Source organism: Linepithema humile, chromosome 6, assembly GCF_040581485.1.
Source record: "Linepithema humile isolate Giens D197 chromosome 6, Lhum_UNIL_v1.0, whole genome shotgun sequence".
In the NCBI taxonomy this organism is placed as follows: domain Eukaryota; kingdom Metazoa; phylum Arthropoda; class Insecta; order Hymenoptera; family Formicidae; genus Linepithema; species Linepithema humile.
Genome location: NC_090133.1, coordinates 12,522,982 through 12,548,437, shown reverse-complemented (window position 1 = coordinate 12,548,437; position 25,456 = coordinate 12,522,982). Strand labels below are relative to the sequence as shown.

Genomic DNA, 25,456 nt, shown 5'->3' with positions numbered 1-25,456 from the left:
ACAAACGTGTCCCGACTTATTCTAAATAATCTATTACGTAGCTATACGCTCGTAACAGCGGTCGCCTCCTCTCATACCGACCACCGAGCAAACACCACAAATTCATACTTTTATTGTTGCGTCCGTCCGTATACCTGACTCCGCCCCTTTCCCTCCAGGTTAGGACGTAACATTAGAAACAGTTAGAAAAGGAAGAACTTTGAAAGAGAGAGACAGCTACTGTTTGTCGATGAGATCATCATGCTCTCCCCTTCCTTCATCGCCCCTCGCCATCAAGCTGTTTCTAGCTTCCCCCTTCCTTCGTCGCCCCTCGCCATCAAGCTGTTTCTAGCTCCCCCCTTACTTCATCGTCCCTCGCCCACAACCGGTTTTCCTGAGGTAACCTTCTCTCTATAGATCTTGGATAAATGCATGCTACTTGCATGTTAAAAGCAAGCGTTTCTGATTCAGAAAAGAAATTCTGAGGCGAGTGGCTGGAATATTAGAGATCACCTGTTCGAGACCTGCTTTGTGCAACTTTCTTTTCTTTTTTCCGCATTTGTTTCTAACATAGTAAATCATTAGATAATATTTTTTTGCCCAAAAAAATAATATTTTCCATTTATTATTAATATTCGCATATGTTAAACTAACAATTTTAGAAATAATACAGATCTGCTATTGAAAATAGAAACATAAAGTTATTTTACAATGTTGCAACAAAGTGCTAATTTAACATATGCGAATATTTTTAATAAAGATAAAATAATTTCTTTTAGCCAAAAACATTATCTAATAATTTACTTTAAATAAATATCGAAAAAGGAAAAAAAGTTACAAAATCACAGTTTTCAAACACGAGATTTTTAATATTCTTGCCATTCGCCTTACTCGTTTAGCCATGCTTGCTATTTTACATTTATCAACATGAAAGATTACACACCTGCAAAGCTTTTAATTATTTATTTTAAACTACTGCATATTAGCAAGAGTTACTGCAGTAACTACATATACATGTACTGTGGAGATTAGTGGAGGAACACAGTAACATATTAAAAATGTAGTCAAATAGATGTAAGATTAGTAATTTTATTAGTACTATTAATAAGTAGTGGTCTTCCGCATCACCTTTGAGGTTCCACTTATGGCGCGTTCAATTTTTTTTAAGTGGATCATCGCCTGGAGCCCTATTGTACCACTTTTTTACACCTGTTATTTACAGGTTAAAATAATTTATAGTAGTTGACACTGTATTTTTGTATCTATATACTTACTGTATTTTGTATACTCACTGTACTTGTACTTTTGCGCGTTGCGCGTATATTGACGAATTGGGAAAATTACTTACTTTATAATTTTCTATAAATACAAAATATATTTTGTATTTATTATGTCTGCAATGCTATCAAGAGTAATGAGAAATACAAGGTGTCCTATTTTAAACGATCCACTCAAATATCTCAGAAACACCAAGTTAAATAAAAAAATTTTTCAAATAAAAGTTGTAGGGTTTGGAGAGGGAAAAAGTATACGGATATTAGTTTGACCTTGAATGGAGGCGCTTCTGAGATTTAAAGGTCATCTTTATTTTTTCAAATGGAAGGAGACTAATTTTTTTATATAAATCGATTTCTTGTAATATTTGTCGTAAAAAGTTATAGCACTGCGAGCTGTGTCGACTGTCGATCGAACCGGTCGATGGTCCGGGCGCGTGCGCGGTGATTCGATGGTCGCTCGATTAGTCGCGATTGCCTGCCGGACGAAAAGAAACAGATTTGAACAAAGGAAGACGGGAGCGAGGACACGCGTATTGCCCGTGTCCTGCGGTGATCTGAAGTCGGACGTGGAGCCGAGTGTTCTCGGTGGTATACGAGTATGCTCGTATGTATAGTTGCTTTCAAGAAAAGTATGTAATTTGCAACATGCAACTGCATATTTTTTTTTAAAACCAATGTGTTTTCTTTATACCAATTGATTCGTCTCATTATTTTATGCATAAAAGTATTAAGGTAAGATTCCCAAAAATTGAATGTTTTACAAGATATTTTGTATTTTATGTCAAAATACTGTAATTTACAAGCCTCATAACTCGAAAAGTACTTAATGAAAAATAACTTCATTATAGTGTTTTGAAAAGCTCTTGACACCAGCTATTAGATTTTGGAATCAAAAATAGGGGTTTCTATTTAAAAAAATAACTCTGACCTTCAAATGACTTTGAAAATTGATTTCAAGGTCAAAGTCACTAGCACAAATAGGTGACCCCCATTGTCCTGAACAACTTTTGTCTGAACCATTTTTCTGTATTTGACTTACTTACGGAGAAATTTGGGTGCATAGATTAAAATGGCCCACCCTGTATAATATTTCAGTTATATATATATATTGCGACGTGAACTAGCCTCGGAATCACGCCAGATCCGAGGGAGCACGCCCAATAAAAGTCGGTAGCCCGCGGTACTCCACGTTCTTCGGGAGCCAGGTAACTTACGCGGTGTCGTCGGTAAACGCACGACTCGGTAACTCGCGCGATATCGGCAATAAATGCACGATTCGGTAACTCGCGATACTCCACGCCTTTCGGGAGCAAGGTAACTCAACGAAATCGGTAACCGGAAATGGGCGCCAGGTGCGTATAATCGTACCGCGGTAACGGTAATTTAGATAATTCTTATAATATGTTCGGCCGCTCCTCGCTCGGTATATGGCAGAGGGGCGCAGTTCGTTTATTTTACGATGAGAATCTGGAGTAAGAGGCGAATACAAGGACAACTCAGCAATCAAGGTTTAATAATAATATATTTCAACAATTTGGTTAACAAGGGTTAAAGATGAGTAAAGATGCGCGATTATAAGTCGGCATTAGCCGAGACGGCGATAGTGACGGAATAAGGCGGTAATTAGGCAATTTGCCCTCAAAATCGGTAACGCAAGATAGACTAAACTTCGGTAACTGTACGGAACTTTGAAACGCGATCGCCGAAAACGGCAGTTGATCCGACGATACTCAGCGAAATAGATAGCACGTATAATGACAACACGACGAGACCGATGAAGGCCAAATAAATACAATTCGAACGACGGTAGCCTAACGGCCAGAGATGCTATGTCGCGGAGCGGCTATTTTCGCGGATTTTTCTCGTTTCTCGCAGAGATGCTAAAGTGGCGGTAACAGCAGTCTTGCGGAGAACGTTCCCGAGCAAAATCCGTCCGCAGACATTAAACCACGGTACTCTCGATATTGCGATAACGCGAAAAACGGCAACAAAGACGGTATCCAGAAAACGGTAACGAAAAGCGGTAACGGACAAACGGTAACGGAAACGGCATCGAACGGAAGAGACTGTCGGTGTTTAATCTGTGCAAAGTAGAGAGACTTCGAACGCAATATCGGGGGCCGGCTGGATATGCGGTAGTTGAGCGCGCTCAAAAATGTGCTCACAGTAACAAATCCGCGGATTAGTCGTGTGAGAGACACTATATACAGATTTTTGAACTCACACTACCAGCCATAACCGGACGGAACTCTACGGCTACCCGAGAGGCGGCTTACAGCAAGTCGGCGTCTTCGGCGTCGTCGGAAGCGTCCTGGAGCTCGTCCTCACTTTCTCACGGCACACCGAACAGACTCTTCTCTGATCTGCAAACTGGTCCCTTGAATCCCGCGTCGTTTTTTCGCGCATTCTGCCGATTTTCCGAAAAGGGGGTAGAACCGCCCACAGTTCATCCAGGGCCCCCCCCTCCCCCCCACCGCTTCCTGTGGCTTCTTCAAATCAGCCGGTCCGTCGGTCGGTATCGCGTTGATAAGCCAATGTTTCCGGAAAGGACTGGTTAGGCTGGCCGGGCCATACTCCGGCCCTTCCGGGTGCAGCATCCTCGGAGTCCTCGGCGCCGCACAGTGGGGCCAAACAACATTTCGTGTTTCAAAAAAGGCTACAGTCTCGAAATGTTAACCGATTTTGATGCTTTTTTTTTAAATGAAAGCTAACAAAATTTGCAATAACTTTGTGGAGATAGATTTTTGTTTCCTGTTTTTTTTTTTTTTTTATTAAATTACACATAAAAAAATTAAATTTGTAAAATATAATGACTGAACAGTAAGTAACTCTTCAATAGTAAATATTTTCTGTAACTTAACATCGGGCACTGATATAGTTAAAATTAAACATTCAAATCTTGATTTAGGAACCATAAAGTTTGACATAACTTCACAAAATGTCACCTTAATAAATAAAATTGATATGATAAAAATAATATAAAATTTTAATAATTATTATAAAATTATTATAAAAATTATTATAAAATTATTATTAAATTTAGTGTTACTTTTAATTAATTCACTAATTTACTAATTTATTAAAATTTTATATTATTTTTATCATATCAATTTTATTTGTTAAGGTGACATTTTGTGAAGTTATGTCAAACTTTATGGTTCCTAAATCAGGATTTAAATGTTTAATTTCAACTATATCAGTGCCCGATGTTAAGTTACAGAAAATATTTACTGTTGAAGAGTTACTTACTGTTCAGTCATTATATTTTACAAATTTAATTTCTTTATGTGTAATTTAATAAAAAAAAAAAAAAAAAACAGGAAACAAAAATCTATCTCCACAAAGTTATTGCAAATTTTGTTAGCTTTCATTTAAAAAAAAAAAGCATCAAAATCGGTTAACATTTCGAGACTGTAGCCTTTTTTGAAACACGAAATGTCGTTTGGCCCCACTGTGTGCCGTCTGCAGCCGGGCGAGGTCCGCTGCTGCGTTTCTTTGCTGGTTTGCGGCTAAAATCAAGGCGGAGTTAGTCGATAGGGCTTGGATGGCGGAGGCGACGGGGTTGCGGTACCTGACCTTTTCTTTGGCGGGGTCACTAGCGTGTGACACCCGTTGGTGATTCCCCGGCGTCCGGTCTTTTTAGTGACGCTGCATTCTTCGCTCGAAGGCACAATGTGCGCAACGCCGCCCGCACGGGGTCTTGCCTTACAAACTCAAATAACAATTAACATACAAAACGGGAACAAAATACAAAATAATACGCGAGAAATGGTGGAGTCTCGCGGGTTGCTCTCTCAACGCGAGGAGCAACTCTAGAACCCTTTGCTCCCTCGGCCGGGCTATCGCCCTTGTAACGGTGCTTGTGAAAGCGTCACGTCACTATATAGAATTATTATATTTTTGATGGTAAAATTGAACCATTAAAAACAGCAATTTTTCATTAAAAAAAATTTCTTTAGTGTTTTCTGTATTAGTATAATTGCTGCTCAATTTTTATTAGAATTAATGCAAAACAAATGTTTGACCTATAAATTTAATACATTTTATATATCTGATTGTGAGAAACATACTCATCTATGAAATACATTCAAATAAATAAGAAAATTTGTGTTTTAAAGAAAAATATTTCCGCCTATCCTATACAAAGTTACAAAGAAATGTAAGTTATATGTATATTTTTATTTTTTTCATATATATACATGCATTTTTTCATGTACATACATTTACATTCAAATCTTAATCTATAACATTCCGAGGCCCTCACACGACATGCAAAAAAGTACGATTTAACACATGCGTCGGAAGACACCCAAAAAACCACCCTCAAAATCACTTAAACAATTCTCGCCAAGCTAAAAATGATTTGTCGCTTTTTTCCTTCTGCAGAGAAAAAGTTCCGAGGTTCTCACACGACATGCAATAGAGACCGATCCGATACATGCGTCGGAAAAAGAAAGAGAACTTCTCTGTCTAATATGTCGATTTTGTCCCATTTGAAGTCGTGATTGAATTCTGTGGCAAGAAATTACCGAGGGAGAGCCTGATTTTTTATTAATATCTGTTCTGTGTTCTTTTTTTCTAGTCCGTAATTGTCTTTTGGTCTGTCCTACGTACGTAGCGTCACAGTCTTTACATGAGATCTTATAGACAATTTCACACTGGTTCATCCTATCCAAAGAATCTTTTCCGGTTTTTATGAATTTGTTTAATTTATTGTTGCATGAAAAAGCCAACATGCAATCGTTCTTTTTTGAAATTTGAACAAATTGTTCAGATAAATTTTTCACATATGGAATCGTAAAAATATTTCTTTTGTTATTATTATTACCGTTGTTCTTGTTGTCATTTTTGTTAAAATTCTTGTGTATATAAAATTTTATTCTATTTTTAATAGTTGAGAAAATGAAATCTAAAGGATAGCTATTGTTTAACAAAATTGTTATTATGTTTTCCAAATTCTTCTATTGAAATTGTGGATGGGATAACCATAGGACCCTATCAACCATGCCAAAAATAACGCCTTTTTTGTGTGTTAAAGGATGGTGTGAATGGAAATTTAGATATTTTCCTGAATATGTAGGTTTGTGAAAAATGTCAAAAATAATCTTCAAGTTGTCATTTATAATTAAAACATTGAGAAAATTTTTCCGATTTTTATTATTAACTTCTAGTGTGAATTGCAATCTTGGATGTATGGAATTAAAGGTAGTAATAGATTCATTTAGTAGATTATTTGGGACTACAATAAGGATGTCGTCAACATATCTATAATAAAAAGACAGTGTGCACGAAACGCTTAGAAAGCCCTCCTCCCCCTCCACGCCACTGTACTGCTCGTACAGTTTGTCAATGCCAACGCTCTCCCCACTTTGCCCTCTATACATCTCCTATGCGCAGACTAAAACTACTCTCTCACTAGACAGAGTATAGATTTATCAAGAAAGAGAATAACATATGTTATATGTTCAGCTTTATCATTGAAAGGGGATGATAATACTTTGGAGTCAGAAATAATATTAACTCGGATTAATTCCAATTTGCTTCCTCTGCCAAAGAACAAAATTAAAGATCTTAAGGATTTGATGCCTTACATGTCTCAAACAAGTAGGCACTTTTATCAATCTCTTTGTGCTAAGCCATCACTGTTTAAAAATAAATATTTATCTGATGAGCGAATCTATGAAAATGAGAAGTAAATATTACTTTTTTTGTTACTAATATTTTTTGCAAAGTTGCAGTCTTGTGAAAGATTAATTTTTCAAAAATAAACAGTAAACAATATAGTGCATTTTCTGCCTATATCAATAATTTATCAAGAAATTTTATTTTTTTAAATGCCTATGTCAAGAAAATTTCCAAGTTTTCCGACAACTTTCCACCTGTTTCTTTATAAAATTGTATAATTAGATAATAGATTCCTTAATAAGTCATTATTTTTATAAATATATCTAAAATAAAACATTTGGAAAAGAGTGAAGTTATGTGCCTCACAAATTGTCTTATATTGGAAAACCATAGATTTTAACTTAGGCTTCTTGTTCCACTTCTTGTTCCAAGCCACAGATATATTGACAGATATTACTAAATCATTAGGTTAGTCTCATCACTAGTAAAGTTCTTCGACTATTCAATAAGAGGGTTCTACAGACATTGGCATTCTCTTCGTAGAACGACCAAAAAAACCGCGAGTACCATCTGGTCCTGATGGCATTCTCATCACATTTTCAGGCAAATGTGTCATAGCAATATTGTTATTGCTTCTTAATCGACAGATTTTATTCTGTTCTGAGTTTAAAGAACATAAAGACAATCTTCTAATGTTCATGTAGCTGGAATCACGACTGCATGTTGATAATCTTCTTAAAAATGGTCCATAGTCAGCGGATTTACGACGAGCTGTGATATAAGAATCTGCTCCACATTCCATAGGAGAACCTACAATTAATGATAAATCCGTAAATCAATTATATTAAATACATACAATTATATAATTATATTAAGCTAAAATCTATTTTGTATAAAATATAGTTTTGTATAAAATACAGATAATATTGATATCTTAAAGAAAGATAATTGGAATATTACGCATTTTTGAATAAATTTTTTTCTTCATTTAATTTTTGTAATAGTTAATAGTTTGTTCGCGTGCCTTCGACTATGTTGACATTTAAACTATTTACTTGCTTCGTCAGATCGTAAGAATAGGCAGATTGCGAGATATCAAAAGACACGGTCTCATGCCAAGTTCACACGCAGCAACAGTGAGGCGAACCGTGTATCTTTACGCGAACTGATTGCTTGACAGTGCACCACATTTTCGTATTTTTATAACCCGTAAACCGATCAAATTTTTCATAGGCTTAATCGATTCTACGTACAAGAATTATGTTATGAAAGTGTTTTTATTTTTTCTCTATATGTCCGCTAAAGGGAGATATCACGATGCAAACTGTCGTGAAAACTACGACTAGAAAACTAAGAAACTCTCTTGGCAAAATGTACTTAGCCATTTTTCGATAGATGGCTAGCGGCTTGAAGTGAAAAATGAAAATATCAGCGAGCTGTGTTTATCAAGAAACACGGTCGTATCTCGTGCCATTTACATAAGCATAAACTTTCAGAAGTGTCAAAAGAATAATAATTCAGCCACTCGCACTACATTATACTGGTGCACACTCAAGGTTGCTTAGTGTTTATCAGAGCAGTGCAGTGCGAGTGATCAAATTCGTTACAAGTGCATATAAAGACACAAAAGAATTTGCAACTTCGGTATCGTCCAAAAGTTGAATGGAAAGGAGGGAGTCTAAAAATGGCCAATTTTGGCCGTGAATGGATACCTTTAAAACCTATGCAATTATCATTTTAAAAGTGCATACATTCATGAAAAAAGCTGATTTACCCAGGAAAGCTTGGGAAACCTTCCGAAAATAATAAAGGAAGTTGTTTGAACGCTTTGAAAAAAAACTCATGTTGTTTCTAATGAACGATGATAGGTTTCAAAACTAATGGTGTGCTTACATTTAACACATGTTGAACCATTAAATATTGTGAAAATACACTACCAGGAAGATCCACGAAATATATATTTATATACAGAGTATTTGGTATAATAAAAAAGGTTGGGACCCCTGAATAACTCCGAAAATGTGCAAGATAGAAAAAAATGTTCCATACAAAAGTTGTAGGGTTTTAAATAGCGCATTAGACAGAAATATTAGTGTGACCTTGACTAGCGCTATTAACCAGTTCAGTGGTAGACTTTTCCGAAAGATTTGTGCCAAAAGTGGTAAGAGTCAAAAGTTAAAATATCGAAAAACGGTGAAACATGGGTTTCAAAATTTTCGAAAAAGCAACTTTTCGGAATGGGTGTGGATACCTTCCACGCCCTGGAGGGCGGGGGGGGGGGGGGGCAGAATAGAAGTGGAAAATGTTAAATGGCACTATGTGTCGAGTGGGGACTCATTTGAAAAAGCGTTTCAAGACGAGAACAATAATTTTTGAAAATGTTTACTACGACCTTTCAGTCAAAAGTGGAGGTGGATCAAAAAAGGGGGGTGGACTTCCGAAAAGCTATCACCTCCGATTTGGCTTATATTCAGCCTAAATACTTACTTTATCTAGTAAATAATATTCCTAAATGGATTTTTGGCGCAAATGCCCCCTTCGCCCCCCAGCCCCCCTCAAAGGTTCAAAGGTAAAACTGTTTTTGTTAATTATTTCAGAAAGTATTCATTGTACGGAAAAAGTTGTCAAACAAAAAATGAAGCTCATAGAAAGCTCTACAAATAAGGTCTTATACATATTTTACCTAACTCCAATATTTTAGTTGTTTTAACAATTAACAGTCGCCATATTGGATCCGCCATTTTAAATTTTGCAATTTTGACATCAGATTCGAATTCAGCAGCCCAAAAAAACCTTAGAATATCAAGTTTTGTGCAAATTTATTGAAAATTAGTGGAGTTATTTAGAAATGTACATATATGATACATTATCACGTTTGGCACTTTTTTTTGTAATAATACATACAATATGATACATTACCACTCAACTGATTAACTGATCGCAGCAAACTGATCTATTACTTGGCATACCTTCTAGTACAGCTTTAGATTCGCCAATCCGTGTTCTTTAATTACATTTATATTAATTGGAATTAATATAGATTGACGCATAATAATTTTGGAGCACGTGTTGCAGATTTTGGTTTCTGTGTAATTAGGATTACTTTTAAAAAAATATTGCGCAATGTTTCCTATACTTGAGAAACAATTAATAGTTATAATATTTTTATCAATTTGAGATCTAAAATTATCTACGTCCATTAATATTTCGGCTCTTAATTTATATGTATTTTGATTGCAGCCATTTTTTAAAAAGTTCATAATAAATCGCAAAATATTAGTATCGGATGTTTCGACAATATTTTTATAAGATTCATTAATGCATGCGCATGCAATAATGCAAGCGATGCTATCGAAGCCGTATGTGTTGAGTACAACTTTTTTTTATTGATGGACATTAAAGGGCATATATTACCATTTTGAAGATTTGCAACTCCTATACGTACGTAGGCTGCTGGAAAAGTTTCTGCAAACGATATAAAAAAAACCATGTAAAGTTCGTTCAATGGCTTTATTATTTTTCAAAGTATTCATCTTTAAGATCAATACACTTTTGCATACGCTCGAACCAATTTTCGAAGCATTTTTTCCACTCTGAGGCTGTAACCTCAGAAATCAGTGTTCGAAATGCTTCAACAGCTGCTTCAGGCGACACAAATCGCTCACCACGCATCTTATGTTTGATGTTTGGAAACAAAAAGAAGTCATTAGATGATAAATCAGGTGAATACGGACACTGAGTCATCAATTCGACATTTTTACTGGATAAAAAATCAACGGTTTGACGTGCTGTGTGACAGCTGGCGTTGTCATGATGAAGGATGATGCGACGATTACGTTCAAGTGATCATGCAAAGTCGTATGTTTTGCTTTCATGTCAATGCCCAAGGATGCCTGAATCTCGCAGTATGTCACATGCTGATCTCGCTCAATCATTTCATGCACAGCATCAACATTAGTGGCAACAACAGACGTGGATGGACGACCTTCACAAAATTCGTCACTAACAAGGAAAGAAACCCAAGTGTCCCCCTCCGATTTTGACAAGCTTTGAATATATTGTAAAGTAGCTCAAAATAAGAGACACGTATTTTTTTTATGTGCTTTTTCGCACGTTTAGGGTTGAAACAACCCCTACAAGCTAAAACGATTTTTTTGGTTTTGACTGAATATCGTCAAAACTGTAAGAGATATCAAAAAATGTTTCGAATAAAAGTTACATGGTCTTTTATGAGCTCTATAACCGCGTAGCTCAATTTTTAAAAAATTGTATATTTCTTAATTTACCCCTACCCTTTCTTATTATTTTTACGAATTTCAAAATTTTTGTTATAACAAAAGTTGTAGCATTTTTTACACTAAATACAACCATATATGATTTTATTATGTTTCGAAATCACATCTTTCAGAAATGAGCTGTCAATGTCGCACTATATGCGTCGCGCTGCGATATATGCATATTGTATATGCATAACGCATCGTTTGTGCCGCGCTTATGTAATCGATAAGACGAATAAAATTAGAAATAAAGATTAGCATGTTATGAAGTATTCGGAAAAATGTTCTGATCAAAGAACAAAGTTTACTAAAGTTGTTGCCAAGGCATCCTCTCTATTTTACATTTTTATAATCGCATTTCGAGCGCATTTATAGCGCAGCGCGTTGTCATATCCCGTCAGTGCATATTACGCTTTAAAGTTGTGCGCTTGTTAGTGATTACGGAAAAACAATATATAAAACAGCATCAAAAAAAGAACAGCAAATTCACTATAAAGTAAGTATTATTTTTTTGTACATAAATAAGGAGAAGTATTTAATTGTTATATTTTTCAGAATGGTTTAATTAAATCCATTTAACGTAATAATGTTAGTATACGTAACTTTTTTGGCCCTTAATCTATCAACAAGTCCGATAACATCTGAAGAACGAGAAATGGCACGTAAAATAGAATCTATACTGAAAGAAATGCGCGATGAGAGATACAAAATGGAAGTAGAAGAATCTTTAGATTATGAAAACGATAACGATATTCCAACAGCAGAGCAATTCGAACTAGGAGATGAAGAGGAAGAAGATGAGGTATTTGACGCAAATCCTAAAGTTATATGTACTACAGATGAATGTATTCTGTATGAATGTAAAAAAAATACAGTCAAATTTTGGAAAAGCAGTACAAGACCAAGAACATTAGAAGGAGTAAAACGAAGATTTCGGAAAGTATATTCATTACGTCAATTACGACAATGGGAAATTCAAGTGAATCAAGGTGGCAGTAGATTCGAAAAATTAAAACAAATTTTGGAATATACATTAAATAATTTTCATACAGCTCTTGAAAACAGAATTATTGTTCACGACGCTGATTTAGCTCGATGGGTTGTTCGGGCACAGAAAAATTTAAATGTACCAGGATTCAAAGCTTCATTGCAATGGATACAAAAATTTAAAATAATACATAATACTGTATCTCGAAAAATAACAAAATTTATAAGAAAAACATTTATAATGTCTAACGTCGATTTTGAAGAAAAATGTAACACATCTATTGAAAACGTTAAATATCAAATAATAGAATATGGAGTTGAAAATATTTACAACAGTGATCAAAGCGGATTCCAATTAGAACTTCATGCCGGTCGTACATTGGCATATAAAGGAACAAAAAAGATTGAATCTGCAGTACAATCCGTATCGGCAACTACGCATAGCTATACTATACAACCTACTGTTTCAGTCGATGGCAGAATAATAAGTGCGCGCGCGCTTGTATTGTTCTAGTATAACTATAAAAGTGTAATATATAGGGGATGCCTTGGCAACAACTTTAGTAAATTTTGTTCTTTGATCAGAACATTTTTCCGAATACTTCATAACATGCTAATCTTTATTTCTAATTTTATTCGTCTTATCGATTACATAAGCGCGGCACAAACGATGCGTTATGCATATACAATATGCATATATCGCAGCGCGACGCATATAGTGCGACATTGACAGCTCATTTCTGAAAGATGCGATTTCGAAACATAATAAAATCATATATGGTTGTATTCAGTGTAAAAAATGCTACAACTTTTGTTATAATAAAAATTTTGAAATTCGTAAAAATAATAAGGAGGGGTAGGGATAAATTAAAAAATATAAAATTTTTTAAAAATCGAGCTATGCGTTTATAAAGCTCATAAAAGACCATGCAACTTTTATTCGAAACATTTTTTGATATCTCTTACAGTTTTGACGATATTCAGTCAAAACCAAAAAAAACGTTTTAGTTTGTAGGGGTTGTTTCAACCCTAAACGTGCGAGAAAGCACATTAAAAAAAATACGTGTCTCTTATTTTGAGCTGCTTTACCACATATTTAAAGCTCGTCAAAATCGGAGGGGGACACTTGGGTCTCTTTTCTTGTAAGAAAGGTGCGTCCACGCTGGAATTCGGTAAACCAATTATAAACAGTCCTATTGGATGGTGCTTCATCCCCAAAAGCCAAATGAAATCGATCGATGTATTGTTTTAAAGTTAGACTACATTTGTAATCGTAAAAAATAATTGCGCAAAAATTTTCACGCGAAATTTCCATTTTCTCACAAAATAACTTCTTTTAAAATACTGTGCAAACAAAACTAGGTTGGCTGGGTACAAACTATCAACTGAATTATAGATTAGAAACGTCTAATTTTACGGATATGATAGTAGCAGAACGTTGGCACCATTGGAAGTACTAGATTGCAGAAACTTTTCCAGTAGCCTACGTATTTGTTTTAAATTGTCAATATCCCAATCCGGACAAGTATCTAAATATGTTCTTTTTTTATTTGTTTGTCCTGTATTTTTGTTTCTCCAATTGTGTTTTAAATTTAACTCATTTATATCGTCTGAACTAATATCAATCTCCTCAGGCTTATGACATTCTACTTTAATATGCGTTGAAGAGTCAAAGTCAGTTTTAAATTTTGATTTTCTTGACTCAATTGGAGAAACCGATATGTTTTCAGATAAATTGTTTTTGCTAGTACTCGGAGCTATGGGTTCAGTTTTATTCATTGATATGTCGGTTATTTCTTGTTCGTTATTTCCTGTTATTTGCTCATTATCTGTAACAGAAGGCAGTAATTCATTTCGAGTCGACATAGCTAATAGTGCTCTACCTGTAAACAAACTTAAATGCGTAGTTATAAATTTGTCTGCTTTCATTGGACGGGACATATTTTTTAATAAAACATGCTTAACATTGTTCATCTCCGATTTAACGGCTGATGAATTGGCATTTATTTCTCCATACCCAAAAATAGGGATCATTACACTCGAATATAATGGAAAGTAAGAAAGTAATATTTTTAATTTCCTACTTAACTGTGGAACATAATATGGATTTACCATATCACATCTTATAGTTTTTGCTATGGTTTTATGACATTCTTCAAGGAGATTATAGGACCATGACGCAATATTACAATCTATTATATCGATATCATACTCTTCATTTTCTGTATTCTGCATATTGTTCTTATTTTCTAGTGCCACATCTTCAATTCCTTTTATACGATGCGTAATAATAATACGAGCAGATTCTGCTGGCGAATTATTTCCATCCTCATCTTTGCCAATTTCTTCGCTAAGACACAATATAAGAATACATCTGGCTAATTCAACCAATCGAGAAAAGACTGTCTGCTTTATCAATAAAGCCATGGCGCGTATGTAAAATTTTTTCACTTTGGGATTTAATTGCGAGAAACATTTCCACTTCGATATCATATGCATGTAATGGCAAATATCGAGACGTATAGAACATTTTGGTTTTTCTATGTTTTGCTCATTCAAAATAAGACTAAAACAGATTGACAAATAATGTTTTAAATTAGAATATTGACCAAAAGCTTTTGCAAGAGCATTGAGCAATGCCATATCAAAATCGCATACAACTGATCGAGGAATTGGAAATCCTGCTTTTCGAATTGATCCAACACGTAAAAATTCATTTAATCAATATTGGATCGCGTTTACATTTTGAACAGCGCTCAACATTTGAAACACTGGCATTTTATATTTGGAAGTATTTGTGACTGCTTGATAGAGATATATGTGAGGCGACAATTCTCCATTTGGTAATTTGAGTTTTTTTATTAATGACCCAGTGGCATCGATATAAAAAATATCATGCTAAATAAATGGTCATTTGTTCAGATGTCCAATAGTGAATAAAAAATGGATCATATCCTATACAGTGAATAGATCCTGCATGATTCATGTATTTCATATTTTGCAAATTTGTAAATATACATGAGCCTTGTATTTGTAAATTTATATCCTGTCTTTTTTGTTTTGCTTTTCTCAAAGTAAAAGCTCTGAACAAATGTGGTGGTTCTGAATCGTATAAATCCATTATTTTTGGAGCTTTCCGTCTTCTCCAAGTTGTTGCCGTTGACGTACCTGCCGCGAGAGATTGCGATATTTCTATTCTTTTTTCTCCATTTAAGGGACGTTTCTTTGTATGCTTTATATCTGCGTTAAAATTTGTCACGCAGCATTCCATTCGAACATCCGTGTTACCTTTAGGTATATTAATAACTTTACCAATCAGATTGCATTTGCAATCAGGACATTTTACGTATATGGTTGCATAAATACCCGTGCCAGATATTTTACATCGCTTGAACATAAAGGCACGTAGTAATTTTGTAACTTTATTTATAAGTTCAAAAACTGCATTTGTCCATCTACGACGTTGTAAAGTATTATATTTTCTTTGTTCTTTTTCTTTAGATTTATAAATTATCGACTCACAATCTATATCATGCCAAGTTTTCAAAGGTATATCGATATCAAATTTTAATTCTTTATTCTGTGAACAATGAATTAGAAGATTCCTCATCAGTGGAAAATTCCTTATCAGTGGACATATTACTTATAGTATTGACAGGTTTATCTATATTATGATAATTTAAAAGTTTATTATGTAATTTGTATCTATTTTGTAATAGAATGGTGTAAATACATTTTGGTTTTATTTTGCTCTCTAATAAAGAGCTTACTTTTTTATATATCATAGATTTTGAGCTTACTGGTTTTCCAGTTATGTCCAAAATACATCTATATTTAGGACATAACAAAAGTTTCTCTAATATATCTACTGATGCCATGCTTAAAATTATAAGAATCTGCAAATACGGAATATAATCTCTAAACGTATTTTATTTCGTTAAAGAATTGAGCTATTTTAATGCGAGATGGACAAATATGTTGTGTATGTTGCTTGTAGTCTACGGTTAAATCTCTAATAAGTTGACAAACGAACGATGGCAGAATCACCAAACATCTATAGCGTGAAGGGGAATATCCAGTCAACGACGCCAGTCAAAAGTTGAAGATTAGATTTCTCTACTTCCTCCCACTCCTCACACGCGTTCTCCGCACGCTATAGTCTAGCGATTCGTAGTGTATAGAAGAAATAAAAAAGATCGGTTTTTCTAAAGTTTCAGCTAAATTATGTTCTAAAGAAGCGGCGAATGCGCTAATCGATAAACAAATCTTAAGAGACAGAAACAATTGCTTTCATTCTCATGATCCGTGTGGCTAGGCAGGGCATTGTGCGTAACATCCCGCTAGATTTGAGCGAACAAGATATTTTGGAGGGTCTTAATAATTGTTTAAAAATTCATGGGGTTAAGCGTTTTTCTATAAAGAAAAAAATCAATCTCATCGAGCAATGGCGAAGGCGAGGCATCGAGCTATTTATTTTTGAAGATCAAATACTGTCAAAATATATCTTTCTTTATAATGTGTGCATTACGAGGTCCAACCTTATGTTTCTCGTACCTCTATATGTTACTCATGCCTTTGGTTTGGTTATGTTCGGCAGCAATGCAGTCACCCTCCTTGCCTGCACTCATCAAAAAGAACATGAGGTCGGCGCTCAGTGCCCCTCAATTTTGGATCCTGCTTCGTGTGCAAATTACAGGAGTTCACATAAATCTCTAGATATCAAATGTCTTACTTTCATTATGCAGAGAGAAATCCAAGTTTTTGCTGCTTCTCAAAATATACCTCTCATAGACGCAAGGGAAATCATATTTAAAAATTATAATTATCCTCATCCTCCTAACATAACACAGGATTATATTGGTTTTCCCTTTGGATATGATCTGCCTTCCTCGACAGACACTGCCTCTTTAAAATTCATGCAGCCTTTTTCTAATAGGGCAACCTATGCAAAGGTAGCTGCGCAATTCAACAATGATTACTAAAATATTAATAATCAGTATCATTTACCGCCTCATCCTCCGAGCTCTGGGAAAGTTCTTTGATTGCATCCTTCGAGAAAGAACAGTAACTTTTTGTCGGCCCACTCAACTAGATACAATACTCCTCTAGTTCACAATCACTAAACTCGAAAGATAATGTTTCGGAGGCTGCCAGGCCTCCACAATCATTTTTTGTAGCTCCTAATGGACATAAATGGATATCTACTCCCCCTTCGGAGACGCGTGGTGGTGCTCTCTCTGTAATGTCAGGCTCGAATCTGACCCCTGCGGTGTTATACGAGATGATTTCGATTACCTTAATCGTTCAATTATTGAACTTATAAACACAATTTGCCTTTCTCTTTTGCTAAGCAAGGAATTGTAGGAGTTGTACTTATTCAAATATCTTGCATGTTATTTCTAACCAATAATTAAATCATGGATAATGGGTAAATAATGGATAATTACGTTAAACGTATTCTTAAATAGATCTATTAACTTTTTCCAATGAAACTGTCGCAGCTTGCTTAACAAGCGTGATAAGAGTTTGCAAATAATAAAAGATTTTAACATCCTCATCCTATCTCAAACATGGCTTATGCCAGATAGTAATTTGAACATTCCTAATTTTAAATTAATACGTAGAGACACTACCAGACCTCAGTCGAGAGGTCTGGTTTTCGCACTCAAACAGGATATTTCTTTTGAAATGGAGTCGGGTATTTATAATCTGTGCAACAACTTAAATACTCTTGCCATTTCTATTTACACTTCTCAAGGAAAGCTTACGATTGTTTTAGTGTATAGGCATCCCTCGGTCTCTACCGGGATAGGACAATGGTGGGACTTTCTCGAGTCCGTTTCCCAGATGAAAAAAAGTATACTGGTGACTTCCACTGTCACAATGCTATTTGGGGGAGTGATAGGCTAGATTAATTTGGGAATTCCTTGGTCAGAATCATGGGAGAATATAGCTTCACGACGCTTAACGATGGTCCACACACGCTGGTACACCGGGTTGCAGTAAATCTGCAATCGACCTCATCTTTGTATCCTCGGAGTTTTATGCTTTCTGTAGCTGGCACAAACATTTCCTGATTCTATAAATAGTAACCATATTTCTATTAGGTTTCAACTTGGTCATGCTTTTTAACTTAATCTCTATTTACATATAAATTACTCTTCACATTTTGATTCGGCTCAATTTACAGATAACTTTCAACGAAACATTTCGGAAACAAATGATAGGATGAGTGCGGACTTTCCTAATAGACTTTTCGGTAGATAAGTATAACACTTTTATGGAAGCCATTCAAAGAGAGAGAGGCCATTCCGTCTTCGGGTAAACAGTCACTTCGATACTGAATCGCCGACAATCTTTCAAAGGAGGATGTCGATATAGGTCGATTTTGGCCCATGGTGTGGAACCAAAACTACAAATGGTTTTTTATAGATTTCATACCGTAGAATCATGTGTAAAAGTTTGTTTTTCTCTAGACAGCGGGGAAAGTACGGAAAAATTGAAAAAAGACCATGAATAATGCAATTTCCCGAGCTGGTTGAAGTTTGGAACATTTCTGAAGCGATTTTTAAAAAATGATTTGTCGCTCTTGTTTTTTTGCAGGGAGGAAGTTTCGAGACTAACAAACAAAATACAAAAGAGACCAATCCGATACATGCGTTGGAAAACATCCTTATACCCAAAAAACCACCCCCAAAATCACCAACTACGTTCGTATTTCAGTAAGTTTAAGATAGACTTTAATAGTTTTTTCTTCCACTATAGATTTTCGAATTTGTTAAAAGTTGTCGAGGAAGGAAAGTAAGCAGCTGTAGCGGCGGTGCCACAAGGCTCGATGCTGAGCCTTCTCCTTTCTCCTTTTATCTATTTACACATGTAACTTGAAAAATCAGGTTACCATTGATTGTAACTTGCTGCAATTTGCGGACGATACAATAATATACTCCAGGTATGCAAAAATAACCACAGGACTTAGAACCATTGAGAAATCGGCATTTAAAATTAAAAAATACTTGTCAGAAAGAAATCTGGAAATTTCACCCCCCCCCCCCCAATCGGATTCATGGTATTCCCTAAGAAGCGGGTTGACCTTTCATTCTTTTCAATTACCATGGCACCCTTATTCAATCATCCTCGTCGGTTAAGTTTCTAGGAATTATCCTCGACTGCAAATTGCTAAGACATGAACACATTGCATCTTTTCTTGAAAAGAACTCTAAGCTATTAAACATTATAAAAGCACTCAGAGGGGTATGGTAGGGGAAGGGGAGCACATCCTCGCTCCCTAGTCCATATTTATAGAGCTCTCATTAGAAGATCACTTGAGTACTGTTGCTTCACCTTTCCTATTCTAAACCACTCTTTGATCTACAAATTGGAAAGAATAATACGTAAAATTACGTAACAATAAGACTCTGCACATCAAGCTTCTGTGAAAGAAACATTGAACTGTGAAAGACACAAGAAGAGAGAGCACCACCACGAGTATCCGAAGGGGGGGTAGATGTCCATTAGGAGCTACAAAAAATGATTCTGGAGGCCTGGCGGCCTCAGTAGAAACAAAGTCGACTTTCATGTTTTTTAACAGACCGTTATTTCGTTATTTTTATTGTGCTTTTTTATTATTCTTACGAATTTAAAGAGACGTAGAAATTATTAGTTTTTTGAATACGGTGTCAGAGTGATATAACTGGTATAATTAAGTGATAATAAAAGTGTATTATAAAAATGTTGTGTGTGTTACAATAGAGTGTAACAATTAGTGATAGTGACTCAATTATAAATAATCTAAGAAGACATGGCTGATAGCGAGCAAAAATACAAACAATCATTTGATGAGGTATAACAAAATTATTTCTTTACTTTAATATCTAATAAAACTATTTGTCTGTTATGCGGTTTTAAACCTTCCTTAGTTTCCCCAGAAGCAATTAATAGAAAGACATTATAAAATAAAAGATTCTAATGAGTATTCTATATTCCGTCCAGCAAGAGAATATACCTGGCTTGGACGAAAACTCGTCCATTTCGCGCAGGTCTCCCTTCACGGACGCATAGAAAGCCCCTCTACTCCACATGACTGTACTGCTCGTACAGCTTGTCAATGCCAACGCTCTCCCCACTTTGGCCACTATGCTTCTCTTATGCGCAGACCGAGGTATATTCTCTCGCTGGACAGAATATAAGTAAATGGGCCAAGAAAAGTGTTGCGCCTACTATGGTGGCGGTAGGCGCTGCGTATAGATTCGGGATTCGCCGTGCTGGTCAAGGGGGCTTTGGCTCGGAGAGTGTAGAATAATTAGGCACTTCTGAATATATATAGAATAGCTTTTATTTGGTATCTTCTTATTACACTTGTCACCTCACTTATTCGGCGACCGTACTACCGTGGTTACGCGTGTACGCGACGTGTCGTGCTTCGTCCGGAACTTTGCTGATAAAAACCCGCGGCGCCTTGTGTGCCGCCTTAATTTATACGGATCAGTATTCGGAACACAATGAGACTTGAATTATATCGATCCATTGTGTTACCAAAATGCTGATCTGTTTAACCTACTTTAGACGCAAGTGACACTCGGGCTTCTAAGAACGAGTGCTCGCGTCAGCGCCTAATTGTTTAATAATTAAATAACTTTTGTCACAGGATTCTCGAGAAGTGGCCTCGATTAATAGCCTTCTAAATGTTTATTATTGTTATTGCCTAATTAACCTATAATTATTACGTTGTGGTCTTTCGACACACAACATCCCTCCCCCGTTAAAAGAAGAAAACGGAGGTACGAAGTTTTCGTTTGTTTAGTGCAGTTGTCTCAGTAGTAACCTGAGTAGTGCATGTTATAATGATTTACAATTTTACGCATTCCGGGGTTGCGAGAGTTCTCGAGTTTCCCTTTTTCTTTTCGCTAGAACAATTACCATTCCTATTAATAGGGTTAACACAATAACTACGATGGCTACAGAACTAGTGACCATAGGATAAATAAATATTGGCTTTTTGAATTGCACAACATTACTTTCTTCTAATTCCTTGTTAATTTCTTTTATTTCTCTTCCTAAATCCATGAGTTCCTTAGGGCTCTGGATGATTTTCTTTAATTTTATTGGTCTGATTGCCTCCTCTGGCTTATTTATGACCGTCTCTTTTATTAGAGTTAAATTAAATTTCGGCAAAAAGGCTTGAATGCTAGTGTCGCTTGTTGACGTTAAAGTCCTGATGGTCATGTCCGTCGTAATTATTTTACAATTATTTACTAATGTAATTCTACCGGTGCGTTCGATTTTGATTCGCATATCTCTTTTATTTTTGCACTGTATAATTATTTCCTGTTCTTTATTAGTCGAATACAGCCATGAATTTTCTTTGCTTAGAGCTATCCAAATCGTTTGGTTAGATTTAATATATCTAACGTCGCACGCATTTTCTTTCGCTAGTCCCGCGTACAACTGTACTTCACAGAGTGCTCTCGGATTTATAGAGTATACTGGACTGTCTGGTTTACAAATATACTGATTTACGATTTTTACACACTTACTTAAATTTTCTACCGTCATGGTTACATAGGAGGGTAATTCCAGATTAACGGCAATTACATGTTGGTTTATTTCCGTAAAGGTAAATAGTTCGCCATGGTTATGGACAGGTAGAGGAATTATCTTTATTAACTTATATTTAGGATAAGATACAAGTGGAAATCTTAATATAGTGTACACAGTGTCGTTCGCATAATATGCGTTAACAGTGGTCAATTTCTCTAGTAACGGCCATCCACTATTTTCGAGGGCAAAGGGGAAGTGCGTCCCTTGAGGCAAGTGTGGCGTTATCGCTCGCAATTCGCTAAAAATTTGCTCTACCGGAACTAACCTAGGGTGTATAATTCCGTGTGTAGCGTAGGACAAGTAGTCATATACGTTCTGTACGTCACGTTGTAAATCGGTTAACATTTTATTAATAATAGTATAATATTCGTTTATTTCTTCGCTTTTGATAATTAACAATGTGCCGCTGTAGATACGCTTATCTAGATCGTATAATCTTTCGTTATTCTGTTCGATGGTTTCTTCTAAATCACTGATATGCGCTATTGTAGTATTTAATACTTTTAATTGGTTATGCGTTACGTGCGTAAGCGTCTTCTGGTTACTTTGTATTAGCATCAGTTGTTCGTTTATTTGTTTTTCATCGTCGGCGTCCATAGTGCCGAATAACGATTTAGCTAGCGAACCTATTCCGTTAATCAGTCCGCGCTTTCTATTTGATGAATCCTTATAGATACTGTTTAATCTGTCTATTAGTGCAGCTAATCTAACTTTATCTTTCTTTATTAATTCTAACAGATTCGCGAATTTGCTTTTCTCTGGACGATTCGGATGTATCGTGTCCCTCGCGCTTTCGGCTCGCTCGACCCATTCTCTGATATGCTCATGACGCTGACCTAACGACGATATTTCGAGTTTGATTACTAGTTTCCAGGTAGAGTCTATAATGTTCAGGTCTCCAATCTCCTCGAAATATAACCCAGGCTCTTGCTGGAATCGGTCCACGGTGACGGGTAGGTTTGTCTCAGGTTGCGTCGCAAGCGCTTCCCGGAGAATTAGATACCTGTTATCAGGTGGTTATAAAGTTACATTGGATATAAATGAGCATTTTTTTTTTTTTTTTTTTTACCGGTGGGTCGTTATAGAGCGAGTGGCGCGTAGTTTAGTACTGTTTCAATTCGCGACGATGAATGAGACCTTCCTCGTTGAGTCTGATACGATCGCGGGAACGCGGCGCGTGTTTCGCCTCCGTCTACCGCGGAAGCCTTTCCCGCTTCGCAAGGATTTAATAGACGTGACGGCGAAGTTCGAGGGAGAGTTGCCCCCAAGTTTTCTCCGGGGGTTTTTCCGGTTTGGCGTGCCGGTAGCGCATATGATAAAGTGCATGGAGAAGCAAGGAGAGGCGGAGAGGTAAGTGTTTATTGTTCCACAAATAATTTTAAACGATTCGCATGAACGACCATGCTTTTCCTCCCCGCTTTTATAGTGTAATTCACGTCGGAATTTTGTTTAATTATTGTATGCGGTCCTCTCCATAAAGATTCTAATTTCTTAGAGCGTCCACGGCGCAGTGTTTCATCGTATAGCAATACCTTGTCGCCTGCTCTAAACGTGCTTATATTAGCCTTTTTGTCGTAGCATTCTTTTGATTTTGCTTTCTCCTCTTGCATGTTCGCTTTCGCTACCTGGTGTGCTGCGCGCAATCTTTCTTTGAACTCGGATACGTAGTCATCATACGTAGACGTTAATTTCGGAGGACATGTCAGGGCCGTAGGGAGCGTAATCTGGTGTCCGTACAACAGTTCAAATGGCGTATAGCCTGTCGCTGTATGTGGTGTAGTATTGTATGTGAACATCGCGTAGGGCAGCCATTCGTCCCAATCGGTCTGATCTCCGTTTATGTAGTGTCGCAAGTACTCTGCTAGTGTCCTGTGCGATCTTTCGAGCGCGCCGTTACTTTCCGGGTGGTACGCGCTTGTACAAATCTTCTCAATTTTTAACAGTTTGCAAGTGCTCTTAAACACTTCGCTCATAAAATTCGTTCCTTGGTCGGTGAGAATTTTATCAGGCACTCCGTATTCCAAAATTATTTTTGTAACGAATGCCTTCGCTACTGTACCAGCTTCCTGATTTTCGATGGGCATTGCCTTGCTCAGTTTCGTGAAATGATCTTGGAATGTTAGTACGTATTTGTTTCCGGTTAGAGTTACGGTTAACGGTCCTACTATATCTAGTGCGCATTTTTCGAATGGCCTATCCGGAGTATCGGTAATAATCATTGGCGCTTTACTTCGCCGTTTTAATTTATTCTTTTGGCAATGCTCGCATTTGGCAATGTATCGTTCTACGTCTTTTGTTAACCCTCTCCAATTGTGAGTCAAACGGATTCGATTTATGGTGCGTTGCACGCCTTGATGCCCGCCTATCGGTGCATCATGATACTCATACAATATTTGCTGTTTCTCTTCCTCCGTGTACCTTTTTATCTCTTTTTCGCTATCTCTTTCTTCTTCCTCTTCGTCACTCTCTTTCTCCTTGTCGATTATATGTATATCGTGAGCGACGTTGCGACTTAGTGCGTCAGCATTTGTATTGTACTTTCCGGCTTTGTGTACGATTTCATAGTCGTACTCTTCCAATTTCAGTCTCCATCTAATTAGACGAGATCCTGGATCTGTCACGTTAAACAACCAAATTAGCGGTTTATGGTCGGTGACAATTTTAAATTTGGTCCCGTATAGGTACGGTCGAAAATGTTTGACCGCCCACACAATCGCGAGTAATTCTTTTTCCGTCGTGTTATAATTTTGTTCTGCACGAGAAAGAATTCTACTAGCATAAGCTATTGGTCGGTCTTGTCCTATCACTCCTTGTGACAAGATACCTCCTATCGCGAAATTCGATGCGTCGGTAGTCAGTATAAATTCATCGTTGAAATTTGGATACTGCAAGACGGGGGCGGTAATTAATTTCTCCTTTAGATTGTCAAAAGCTCCTTGCTGCTCTTGTGTCCACTCGAATTTTACTCCCTTTCTAATCAATTTCGTGAGTGGTTTGACTATTTTCGAAAAATTTTCGATAAATCGTCTATAATAAGGACTGGCGCCCGCCAGTCCTATGAATGATTGCACATCCTTGACTCGTTTTGGCGTAGGGAAATTCTTTACTGCCTGGATTTTTCCAGGGTCAGGCATAATTCCGTGTTCGGTAATTATGTGTCCTAAATATGCCACTTCTTTTCTAAGAAATTCACACTTGTCCGGCTGTAATTTCAGATTATTGTCGCGTATTTTTTGTAATACTTCTAATAGTCGCCGGTTGTGGTCTTCTAAACTAGCGCCGTATATCACGATGTCGTCTAAATAGACCAGACACCGTATTCCTTGTATGCCCGCCAGAATAGTATTCATTAATCTTTGAAACGTTGCCGGGGCATTCTTTAGCCCGAACGGCATCCGATTAAATTCATAATGCCCGTAGGGCGTTGAAAAAGCCGTTTTTTGCTTATCTCTGTCTGCCATGGGTATTTGATGATAGCCCGATGCCAGATCTAACGTTGTAAAATATTTCGAATTCCCTAGTTGGTCCAAAATATCTGTTATATTTGGCAGTGGAAAAGAGTCTCCGACTGTTAGGTCGTTTAATTTTCGGAAATCGACCACGACTCGCATTTTAGGTTTTCCCGAAGCGTCTGTTTTCTTCGGTACCACCAAAAGTGGTGCGTTCCATTGACTCGAGCTTGGACGTACGATATCGTTTCTTAGCATTTCCTGT

The 25,456-nt window shown here is 36.5% G+C and overlaps 1 protein-coding gene across 5 annotated transcripts in view; it reads right to left on the bottom strand.

Annotated features, from left to right (window-relative positions):
- Positions 1-2,761: 2,761 nt before the first annotated feature.
- Positions 2,762-25,456, bottom strand: part of Achl (La ribonucleoprotein translational regulator Achilles) — a 65,804-nt gene continuing 43,109 nt past the window's right edge. For 4 of the 5 annotated variants that reach the window (XM_067358484.1, XM_067358485.1, XM_067358487.1 and 1 more), the window contains 2 exons: positions 10,296-10,346; positions 2,762-7,691 (listed from right to left, as the gene is read on the bottom strand). In XM_067358484.1, the coding sequence (XP_067214585.1) occupies positions 7,384-7,691; positions 10,296-10,346 (359 nt within the window). In that variant the 3' untranslated portion in view covers positions 2,762-7,383. The remainder of the gene's footprint in view (positions 7,692-10,295; positions 10,347-25,456) is intronic. The other variant, XM_067358488.1, reaches the window with a different exon arrangement.